Raw genomic sequence first — 12,443 nt, 5'->3', positions numbered from 1 at the left:
GATCACTACTGCATCCCTCGAGTTTGGCGGAGCCGAGTCACCGGTTTATGTAAACGAACACTTGACAGGCTTGAACAAAAAACTGCTGGGAACGGCTATCGCGCAGAAAAGAAGGGTTGGGTGGAAGTTTGTGTGGTGCTCTGGTGGCAAAATATTTGCGCGTAAAGATACGACGTCAGATGTACTTAAAATTACTTGCCTGGGTGATGGTGAAAAAATTAGGAATTAGCGTAGAATATTTCGATGACTGCTGTATTTTTGTATAACTTCATAATTCTCGATGGCGGTGCAAAATTGCTTTTACCACCCTCACGAAGTGAATGCGTTGTTTGGAAAAACTGATAAGAAATGTCTCAAATTTTTTTACCTAAACGTTAGGTCAGCGCGATCTAAAACCGATGACCTCTTTTTACTTTTTAACACGTTTGAACCAATGTTCGATATCATCATGCTCACTGAAACCTGGTACAGCGATGACAGCGATGTTTTTCTTTTACCGGGATATGAACACTTTTATCTGAACCGCAAACAAAACCGTGGTGGTGGTGTATCCATCTTGATATCAAACACAGGTTTTGAGATTGTATCCGAATACTCAGCCATTACAGATCATTACGAAGTACTATGCATACGTAAAAACCTTGAAGTGTATTGTGTTGTTTACCGCCCACCAAATGGAAATGTGTCCCAGTTCTTTGAATTTCTAGAAAAGTTGTTTAGCTCTATGACTGAAGTTAAATGCAATTTCATCCTTGGAGGCGACCTAAATATTGATTTTCTTGATCTATCACGTAATCAGTCGGAGTTATCTTTATTACTGTCTGCACATAATCTTCAGAATGTCATATCTCTTCCCACGCGTATAACAGCGTCATGTTCCTCCTTGCTTGACATGTTTATTACCAATCACGATAGCTCAAATATTACTGCTGGAGTAATGTGTTTAGATTTGAGTGATCATTTGCCCATATTCATGCTGATTCATAAACATAACGCTACAGCTAAAACGAAGGTCAATAAACTTCAACCCACCAGATACATTAGAAGCATTAACGATAAAACGTTGCAGGCGTTTAGAAGAAACGTTGAGAGCGCGAACTGGAGCAGTATAAATAGGCATAAAGGATATAAATAAAGCTTACGACAAATTTATTGAGGTTTTTAAAAGTATTTATACGTCCTCATTTCCATTAAGATTGGTTAGAACCGATAGACGTGCCCGGAAACCCTGGGTTACTAAAGATCACTTAAAATCAATGCGTGCCAAAGATCGCTTATATAAAGCATTTTTAAAATCGCGAGACTTGGTCAAACTAGCAGAATTTAAGTTACTGAGAAACCACCTGAACGCAGATTTGAGGCGTGCAAAGCGGAACTATTATAACCAACTTTTTGATTTTGAATGTATGAAGCATCCTGACTTGCTTTGGAAAAGACTTAATGCTCTCTTGGGCAAAAATACTAACAATGATAGAATAGAAAAATTAGTTATTGATGGGATGGAAAAGTGCGGTTCTGAACTATCAGATGCTTTTAATCGTTATTTTGTGAACGTTGGGTCTAGTACCTACTGCAGTGATGCAGCACAAAATATACCTAGAGTTTGTGATACTATATTTTTTTATCCTACCGATGAATATGAAGTTTTTTCGACGATAAATAATTTACGCAACAATCACAGTTGCGATGCTGATAGTATAAACATTAAACCCGTGAAATTTGTTGTCGACCTCATTGTGCCTTGTTTAACACATATTTATAACCTTGCTCTTTCGTCGGGTGTGTTTCCCACAGGCATGAAAACAGCAAAAGTAACAGTACTGTTTAAGGCAGGAGATAGAAATAGTATGGGGAACTATCGTCCAATATCCATTCTTCCTATTTTTTCAAAAGCCTTAGAAAAGCTTATGCACTCAAGGATCACAAATTTCTCAGATCATCATAATGTATTAATAGAATCTCAGTTTGGGTTTAGAAAATTTAGGTCTACCGAGTCTGCCCTTTTGCACCAAAAAGAAATTATTTTAGATACTTTAGAAAAAAAGTTAACAACGATTGGCGTTTTCCTTGACTTTAGTAAAGCGTTTGATTGCATCAACCATGGTATACGTTTAGACAAGCTATTTTCGTATGGCTTTCGGGGAGTTTCATTTTCATTGTTAAGGTCATATTTTGAGAACCGTTGCCAATATGTTTCCATAAACGAGCATAGGTCCTCTTTGCTTAACATTAATTGCGGTGTTCCCCAAGGAAGCATTCTAGGTCCCCTTTTATTTCTTTTTTATATAAACGATATAGTTGCTATTGACTCTGATGTAGATTTTATTATTTATGCAGATGATACAAGTATGATCATTTCTGATTCAAATAGTGAACGTCTTATCAGCAAAACAAATAATGTCCTTTCAAAATTAAAAACCTGGTGCATAAACAATTCCCTTCATATAAATGCTAGCAAGAGCAAGGCTATAATATTCCAACTACATTCCAGAACTCAAGCAACCTCATCCTCTCTTCTGAAATATGGCACTGATATTATTCAATATGTTGAAAATGTAAAAACTCTTGGTGTATTTTTTTCTTATAACATGTCTTGGAACGACCATATTAGACACGTTCGCACTAAACTTTCTAGAATAGTGGGTGTGTTAAATAAATATAGAAACATTTTACCCACAAGTGTCAAAATTCAACTTTTTAAATCACTATTCTATCCCATCTTATGCTACGCGCACCTAGTGTGGGGGTCTACCGGCACAACGAACTTAAACTTGCTTCGAATATTGCAAAAAAAAGCTCTACGAGCCATAGCTAATGTCTCTTCAACCTCTCCATCCTTGCCACTGTTTGAGAAGTACTCCATACTTGACGTTTCAAAAATGTATCCACAACGATTAATATTAACATTCCAGTCTGCCATGAAAGGTAAATATGATACTTTTCTCGCTATTGCGGACCTTCATTTGCACGATTGCATTCGTCAAACACGTCAGATACATCCATGGCATATACCACAATCACGAACTAACTTTGGACGTCAAAGAATTAAACATGCACTTCCCGAGCTACTAAATCATATCGCATCATTAGGAATTGATGTTATGTCAGTGGGCAGAAATGATATCTCTTGCATTGTATAATACTTAATACATACCTTCTATTGTTTTTTTGTTTTTTTTCTGTGTTAGTGTTGCTTGCCTTGTAGGGGTACCAAAGGGCTGGTCAAGCTGCAAATAGCAGCTTTTTTCCTTTGGTTTTCCCCCATCGTTGATGGAAATAAAGAAATGTTTCAATGTTTCAAAGTGTTCTGGATTTTGCTCCGCTACTTCATGATTTTCTGGAGTCTCTTGTTCTTTTATACCCAAATGATGTACTTGTTATTTCTGATGATTTCAACTACCCTGAAATTAAGTGGTCCCTTCTGTCTTATAAAATACAATTTTTATCGTGGCAAAACCTTTTAAAACAATCTCGGGATTTTGTTGACGTTATATACTCTTTTGCACTTTCTCAAATTGTTAATAAACCCAGTCGCGGTGAAGCCATGCTTGACCTTTTTTTTTATATCAAAACCCGATCTAGTTGCAAATACTGTGTATATGGAACCATTAAGTGATCACAGATTTATTAATGTTGAACTTTTCATTCCATCATGTGAGCAACCTCTTCGGGCAAAAACAATTTCCAGTTACTCAAGGGCAAACCTCGACGCTATTAACCAGCACTTTTCGCTATTTTCAGCTTGGTTTTTAGAGGAATTTGACTCTAGGTCTTTAAATGAAAACTGGATTTTGTTTAAGTGTAAATTGCTTGAGTTGTGTGACAAATTTATTCCGAAACTAACCATTCACACGTCGTTTTCGAACCTGTGGTTTTCAACACGTTTGAACAGGTTGCCAAATAAAAAGAATAGACTTTTTCGCGCCGCAAATGCGTCTCAGACTGCTATTTCATGGTTCAAATACAAGGAGTGTTATTTAACTTGCAAATATGAAATAAAAAATGCGAAAGATAAGTTTTTTTAACTTTGATCTTTGTGATATACTGAAAACAAACCCCAAAAAGTTTTGGGCCGCTGTAAATCCAAAGCAGGTAAAGGACTCGGTCAGCTTGAGTGACGCCTCTGGGAAACATTTATCGACAGCCGAGACTTGCGAGCTGTTTTGTACTTTCTTTAGTGAAATCTTCACCGATCAAGTTTTTCGATTACGCTCTTACTGCCCAGATTATCTTATAACCACCCAGATGGATTAGATCATTGTAACAAATGACGGAATTTCAAAATTAATATCAAAGTTACCATCTAACTCGGCTCCCGGTCCTGACCTTATAACTACAAAGCTGCTCAAGATTACAAGTGACATATCAAGTGTACTTTTATCCCGCATATTTCGAAAATCCCTTGACTCTGGTGTTGTTCCGGCTGACTGGATATCTGCAATGGTTGTCCCAATTTTTAAAGATGGCGCAAAAGATGTCCCTACCAATTTCAGACCCATATCTCTAACCTCTGTTGTTAGTAAATTGATAGAACATGTCGTTTATTCTAATGTAATAAATTATTTATGTGTAAATAATATGCTCTTCTCAAACCAGCACGGTTTCCGGCGGTCGTACTCCTGTGAATCTCAACTTTTTGAATTTTTAACGGACATCCAAATAACCTACATAAAAAACATTAAACTCATGCAATCTTCATTGATTTTAGAAAAGCGTTCGATAAAGTCCCACATTGCCGTCTTATGAAAAAATTAAAAGCACTTAAAGTAGAAACGACCGTAACAAACTGGATTGAAAACTTCCTTTCAAACAGAACACATAACGTTGTTATAGACAACAATTGTTCGTCACAACAACTTGTTAAATCGGGAGTACCGCAGGGGACCGTGCTGGGTCCATTGTTGTTCCTAATTTACATAAATGACCTGCCGGATCTTCTCAATTCCACTATCAGATTATATGCGGACGACTGCGTGATTTATAGAAAAATAATGAATGTAACCGACTGTACCCTTTTGCAAATTGACTTGTCACAAATCCAAGCGTGGTGTCGAGAGTGGCAAATGGAGATCAATGTTGACAAAACAAAATTTCTTAACTTCACTACCAAAAAAAAAAAAAACATTACTCAGATTGATTATTCACTTTCTACCATACCAATTGAAGCCGTAACATCCTACAAGTATCTTGGCATCAACTTTAACCATAACTTATCATGGGAGCCTCATATTAACTACATATCTGCGAAAGCAAACAGAAGCTTGGGTTTTTTCAAGCGCCATCTCTATAAGGCCACGCAAGAAACAAAACTCATGGCATATAATTCTCTCATCCGTCCTCAACTTGAGTATGCATCCATTGTCTGGAACCCCCATCAGTTGTATCTAGAAGAAAAATTGGAAGCTGTTCAGAACCGGGCTTCACGTTTCATTCTCCGCAATTATCAGCCTACAAGTGTTAACGCAATGAAAGCAAAATTAAACCTCCCTCTTTTAAAACACAGGAGAAAAGTATCGCGTCTTACCCACCTGCACAAAATATATTATAATTTTCCTATAAAAAAAGATGAATACTGCCCACCTGCCGTCCACATCTCCCCCCGCACTGACCATCCATTCAAAATTCAACTGACTACGCCTAGGACTAACCTATTCAAATTTTCTCCCTTGCAATTGGCTATTACTGATTGGAACAACCTCCCGGAAGCTATTGTGAGCATCACAAAATGCAATGACTTCAGATCTGCCATTTCCTCTCTCGACACCACCTAGCGTCGTGTTTGTACGCGTTCCCAAACATCCTAGCCTTTTTTCCTGTTTGTGTTGTTTTGAGTGTTTAAATATGCCCCCCCCCCCCCCCTTATGTAAAACCCCCTGTGGGCATTTAAGGGTTAAATAAATGAAATAAAATGAAATGAAACAAACTCGGAGCCGCTACTTATCGCGTAGCGTGAAAGAAGTTTAAATCGCTAGCCACCAGATGGCGGGGTCAAGCAGAGTAATTGCAAGTAGCTAGGCTAGGTGGCGCTAGGTACCGCCCAATTCATGTTCTACAAAAAATAATTTGATTACCTCAGGCAACTATTGCGCTTGGGGATCCTCTACTATACACACATTGCGCTTATTAGAAGCATCACGTGAACATACATTGAGTACATACACGGCACACACAAATATCAATACAACGGAAGACCACACTAACCCGAACGCTACACCCGTGCTCCGAGTTTCCGTCTTTTATACTGGACGTTTTGAACGGACAGAATGTTTCGGTGACTAAATAAGCAATAAAAAATATTCCCAGCATGTCGATTTTTTTTCCAGCAATGTCATAACTCTGAGAGTATTTTAAATGGCTCAGGGGATGAATATTTTATTAAAAAGCAAACGGTCGATCATGCCGTAATTATTTGAAAGCCAATAAATCAAGCCGCTCCAATGCGGTTCCAAGCGATGAGTTTGTTTCCCCGCACGGCACGTCGTAGCCTGTATTTCTATTGTAGTGTTTGTTTTTATATTTGTACTGTTCGCGCAAAGCTGCAATGGCCGTCTTGAAATAATCTCCGTAGAGCGGATATTCACTCAGCTGGGAGTGATGCTTCACGGGCTGAGAAATCGCTTTTCGATCAACTTGAATGCAGTCAAAGCCGCGACTTGTGGCAGGTGTTAAGTGTACGGAGCTACGCCGTGGCGAGCCCGAAAACTTCTAGCGCTCATCCCAGCGCGCCACTTGGAGGGCAGTTTCTCCAGGAACCGTAGTATATTTAAACAGCAAAATAAAGGGTAGCTTTTTTTTTATTTTACCTACTATTGTTTTTTAATGCTAAAATTCCACACTGTAAATATACGTACCTTCCGTCACGATTTCGTACTGATGTCCTTGCCCCAGAGCGCAATCGCTCTTGGGGACGAGACAACCGACAGTCTCATTGGCCGCTGCACGATAGGAGCTTATACTGTTCAGACCAGCGCTCCAACATGACTATCCGCACGTTGATCGGTTGCACGTAATCCCTCAAGTGGTATTAAACTTTTTAATGTAAAGCGCAATGTCAACCTGCGACACCCCGCCCCGCCCAGCGGCATCAATGCCCGACAGTTAACCATCTCATCTTGTTGTTACACCACTGATACGCGAACACACGGTCACATCGGCGATAATTCCAATCTTCTGTTCACAACCCACAACACTGCCATCACGATGTTGCAGCTATGTTGCTGACACGCACAAATACAGAACCACGTTGAACGCCGGTTGCACGCGGCATCGGAAAACAGAACCGAACTCAGCACGGAAAGCACCCAGGCAGCCGGCAGCAAAACCTGCCTGTCTTGAACGCAGTTCCTGCGGTTTCCCTAACGTCGAAAACGTCAACACAGTTCCGAGTTCCGCGTGGTTTCGCTACTGTAATTCCTGTAGTTCCGTGCCGCGCCATCCTACCCAATGTACGTGGCGCTGCTGGCACTGCTCCGGAACTTCGCTGTTTCTAGCAGCTTCGTTTTGCTCGTTTGATAAAATTAGTGATAAAAACTTCAATGCAATCGAAATGTTCTGCACGTTTAGACTAGAAGACGGAATTACAGGCGGCCTTCGCTGCCGCTGAAGCTCAATCAACAGCTATTTATTAAACATCGTGCGCGACCTGCTCGAAAACGAAACCGAAAGAAGATGAGTCGTGAGGGCGAAAGCTTTCTCCCGTCTGCCTGGAGAAGGAGAAAAACGTTTCGTTCCTCCCCTTTTCTCGTGTTCACTTGGGGACGCGTCAGTAGAAGGAGGAAGACGCGCCGTTGCTACTTTTCTCCTTGATTTTTTCTTAGAGTGTAGTGGCCCTTGAAATGTCCTGCGAAATCCCTGTGGGAACGGCCAGGGGGTGATCTCCACGTGACGCGAGGCTCGCTGGTGCTCCTGGCAGACCTGGCAGCCTTGCACCAGGTGAGCGATGTCCTGGTTCAGGCCAGGCCACCGAACGTGCGACCGTGCCACCATCTTGGTCTTTTCCACGCCAGGGTGCCCCGCATGTAGGAACTGCAGGACCTTGGCCCGGAGACTTCGTGGAATCACCACCCTGAGACCCCACAGCAGGCAGCCCTGCCCCAAGCTCAGCTCGGCTGCCTTGGGCTGTAGGTCTGGTGACGCAGCTCCTCTTTCGGGACACCGCTTTGACCACCTGAGACAGGACCGGGTCTCGGCCGGTCGCCTGCGCCACCGCAGCCCTGGTGAGTACCCCCGAGTAGGCCCGCTCCAGTAGAAAAACTTCAGCTGGCTCTGGAACGGCAGCAGACACCTCCGGCAGGGCCAGGCGGCTGAGGGCGTCGGCAGGTTCCAGGTCCTTCCCAGGGCGATAGACCAGCTTGTAGTTGTAGGCCGCCAGCGTCAAGGCTCAGCGTACCACACGAGATGAGGCTTGCACTGGACCTGCCTTGTCAGGCTCGAGCAGCCCAGCAGTGGCTTGTGGTCTATGACTGTCTCGAATTTCCGGCTTCACAGGTACTGGTGGAAGCGCTCGATCACGAACATGTGCGCCAGGCCTTCCTTGTCCAGCTGGCTGCAGTGTTGCTCGGTCGCATGAAGCCGACGAGAAGCAAACGCCACTGGACGTTCCTGACCATCGTGACCCCGGTGCAACAGGACGGCTCCTACGGTCCTACCCCGTACGGTAACGCATCTACGGTGAGGACTACAGGCTTGGCCGGATCGAAGTGTACCAGCACTGGAGCCTTAACGACTAACTCCCTGCTGTGCTGGAAGGCCAAGCCCTGCTCCTTCTTCCAGGCCCGCTGCTGACCATCACGAAGCAGACAATGCAGCGGCTCTAGATGCGTCGAAAGGTTTGGCAGGAGCCTGCTGTAAAAGTTGATGAGGCCGAGGTAGCTCTGAGGCTCCTTGTTTTTGGGCTTCGGCGCCTTGAGCGCGGTCTCATTCTTGCGGGGGGCCGGTGCCAGGCCGGCCTGGGTGATGACGTGTCCCAGGTATTCCACGCTGGGGGTCAGGAACACGCACTTGTCCAGCCTCAGCTTGAAACCGGCGTCCTGCAATCATGTCAGGACTTTGTGCAGGTTCTGCAGGTGGTCCCCGTCGTCGGTACCGGTAACCAGTATGTCGTTCAACTACAATGCCGCGTGCCTCATGCCCCTGATGAGGTTGTCCATCTCCCACTAAAAGATGACTGGGGCTGAGGCCACGAAGAAACGGTAGGCACGTGTGCTGGGAGAGTCCTGTGGTAGTCGATATTTTGACATACTTCCTGGCGACATCCTGGAGCACCAGCTGCTGGTAGGCATCTCGAAGGTCGAGCTTGGAGAACTTCTGTCCCCCGGACAAGGCCGACCAGAGATGTTCTATCCGAGGCAGCGCGTACTTCTCGACGGTAGCGACGGGTTTGATGGTGACCTTGAAGTCCCCGCAGATCTTGACACTGCTGTGTCGCTTGAGGACTAAAACAATTGGTGCGGCCCACTCTGAAGTCTTAACGGGCACCAGGATACCCTCTCGCTGAAGCCATTGCAGCTCCTTGGTGACCTTGTCCTTCACGGCGAACGGCAGCGGACGCGGCTTGAAGAAACGAGGCCGGGCTCCCTCGGGTACGTGGATTCCGACCGTCGTGCCGGCGAAGGTGTCTACCCCCGGCTGGAACAGGGACTGGAAGTTGGTCAGGAGGCTCGGGGCGTCTTTCAACACGTGCAGTGTAGCTTCCTGTTACTCCGGAAGTCGCACATCAGCGCGTGAATAAAGTTCCGGCCTAGCAGCCCTATTGAAAATTCCATCAAGATACGTAATTTGGGACACTGACTGCCAGTCAGCAGCCTTGGTGGAACGTGATGGACCATCAGACGTCATCTGATGGTCCATCAGATGACGTCTGACTGCCACTGCCAAGGGAACTTCATCACCAAGGGCAACATTTATATAAGAGTAAAGCTATGCGCACTCATAAATATAGCCAAATGCCTCGATAAAACAAAATGTGCGACAAAAAAAAAAAAAAATAGTACCACCGCGGATCGAACCCGCGACCACTTGCGTACAAATCGGACACCTTAGTCCCTATGCTATGCCATCGCTTTGGAAACTCGATTTGAACATTTGTTTTATACGAGATGCTTCGGCTGCAAATGCAGTTAAGCCTTCAGTTAAGCACTCGTACATCACTCGCCGTACTTCAGTTCTACTCACCTGCCATGTAGAGTACTTTCGCGTCGTAGAACGATCCTTTTGTTCCCGCGTCTCCGGCCCAGTAGACCTGGTACACCTTGTCGTCTTCAACTGCACCGCTAAAGTGCCTTACATCGTCGGAACTCACAACAGGCTGGGTCTTGTCGAGTAAAAATTCTACTAAAACATAAGAAATTGTAGAGCCCGGGCAGGATCGACAGGTTGGAGCAAGCGGGCAAAAAAAACGAGTCGAGAGCGATCGTTCATGAAAGCTCGGCGAAGCGGCGAAGCCTCTATGGGCGAAGCGAAGTGGCGTGTTCAGCGGCGTTTCGGTGGGCTTCTGATGAAGGTTGTCGGTCGGCTGCGTGTCATATCTCTAACATCAGCGGTTTTATGGGCTCACGTCCCGAAATCGTTTTCTTGTGCATAGATTATTTTTTGTATTCATAGATTTGACGAAATAGTGGTATCCGAACGAACTTTACGTCCTTTGACCGTACGTCTGTCTGCACGTCAAAGCTTTTTGACGCACAGTCAGAGACAATCGATGTACAATCAGAATCGCCACCAAGACATCTTGATGGCATTTCGCGGCGGCCGACTGCCACCTGGAAACCATCAGAAAGCCGACAAGTGGAGTCTGACTAGAGTTTGACTGTCAGTCAGAGTAACTTGTTCGCCAATCAGACATGCTTGACGTACAGTCAGGCAGAGTCAGCGGTCCACTAGAAAACATTGACTGTCAAACATGGTTACATTGATGGATTTTTCCTTCGGGAGCGTCGGCGACGACCCCTTGGTTAGATTAAGGGGAAGGATTGCCTCCCTGTCACCAAGGCGAACGCTGACCTGGGCCCGACCCTGGACCTAGGAAAGCTGCCCGGAGTATCTGCGCAGCATGATGCCCGACGCCTCGACAGACAAGCCAGGGAAGGTCCGCTTGAACAGCTTTCCGGCCATGACCGACACGCTGGCCCCTGTGTGCAGCTCCACGGTGACGGGGTGCCCGCAGACTTCGACAGACACCGAGTAAGGTGGCACGCACAACGGAAGTTTATTCGTATGCCACAAGTCGAAAATCTGCGTCTCCTCGGCCACGACGTGGAGCCTGGCTGAGGAGGGACCCGGGCCTGGTGCCGCCCGTCCCCGCCGAGTTCTCTTGCGACGGCCACCCTGGCCGCGGCCTTGGATGGAACCCGGGCTTGAACCAGGCTGCTGCTAGTCCTCCCGCCTCGGCAGACACGTGCAACGTGTCCGGTTCTCCCGCACGTGAAGCATTGTGCTTGGGTGAACTGGCACTGTGTGGGGGAGTGGGCAGCACCGCAGCGCCTGCAGGCACCGCCCCTTATTGCCATCTCGTGAACTGCGCTTCCCCTGCTTCTGTCGACGGTGAGTTGGCCGCACGCGCAATCTCGCTGGCGTCCTTTGCTGCGCGGGTGGCCCCCGCTGTGGCCTTACGCATCGGAGGGAGTCCCTAAAGCAAGTTGTAAGCAGGAACGGCGTCGCGAGCTCCGAGTGCTGGTACTGCAGAAAAAGTAGTTCCTACCTCAGTGCTGCTCCTGCTTGCACTGAAACCTGTCGTCCTTGTGGTCCAACCATGATAGAAGCAGCTGTAGTGTCTTGAAAGCGGTTGGAAACGATCTTGCTCACCAGGGCGTGTGCAGTATTGTTCTCTCGGTTCTATAGTGGTACGGCCCAGAACTCTCGGCGCTTTCTTGCACCTTGTATCTCCTTGCAGAGCATTAAAGACAGTGGTTAAGACCTTTATGCTCACCAGAAAGGCCTCTGCATGCGAAACACCAGACAGAAAATGTGATCACAATGTTCGGCTTGCGCCGGAATTGCTGCTTTAACTTTGAGATGTGCCATAACATGGTGCCATCTTAGCATAGGACTTGATGTGCATTAAAGGGGCCCTGCAATGACTTTTTTACTGGTTTGTAATTTGCACCAAATCTGAGTGCACTAAACGTAGTAACTTAATGAAACTTTTTTTTTTTCTCTCGAATTTCGCTTTATTTTAAAAGTTATAGGCATATTAAAATTACAAAAACAAGCAAAAAATAACCTCCTTCATGACGTCCTTGGCCGCTTCAGTGGCCGTGAACTAGAGGAAGGGTAGTGAGCTCAGCGAGCGCTCACGACTGCCGCACTCTGTGTCGACGGCTCGAGAGGGCGCCACTAAAGCATGCTCTGGATAGGCTGTATGAAGCTGGCAGCCAGGGGAGCTCGCATTGCATTTGCTGCGCGTTTAAACACTAATTCGGCATGACACTTCATTGGCCACAAAC

At 45.5% G+C, this 12,443-nt stretch overlaps 1 protein-coding gene across 1 annotated transcript; it reads left to right on the top strand.

The window, feature by feature from the left end:
- The first annotated feature begins 2,170 nt into the window (after positions 1 to 2,170).
- LOC121835900 lies at positions 2,171 to 3,464 on the top strand. The gene is made up of 2 exons (XM_042290445.1): positions 2,171 to 2,988; positions 3,304 to 3,464. Exons 1-2 carry the CDS (start codon positions 2,349 to 2,351, stop codon positions 3,462 to 3,464), a joined length of 801 nt encoding a protein of 266 aa, XP_042146379.1. The 5' UTR covers positions 2,171 to 2,348.
- The last annotated feature ends 8,979 nt before the right edge of the window (positions 3,465 to 12,443 follow it).

The sequence above is a fragment of the Ixodes scapularis genome, unplaced genomic scaffold, assembly GCF_016920785.2.
Source record: "Ixodes scapularis isolate PalLabHiFi unplaced genomic scaffold, ASM1692078v2 PGA_scaffold1__304_contigs__length_218370807, whole genome shotgun sequence".
Classification (NCBI taxonomy): Eukaryota; Metazoa; Arthropoda; class Arachnida; order Ixodida; family Ixodidae; genus Ixodes; species Ixodes scapularis.
Note: the sequence above shows the minus strand (reverse complement) of the source record. Positions and strands in the feature narration are given on the sequence as shown.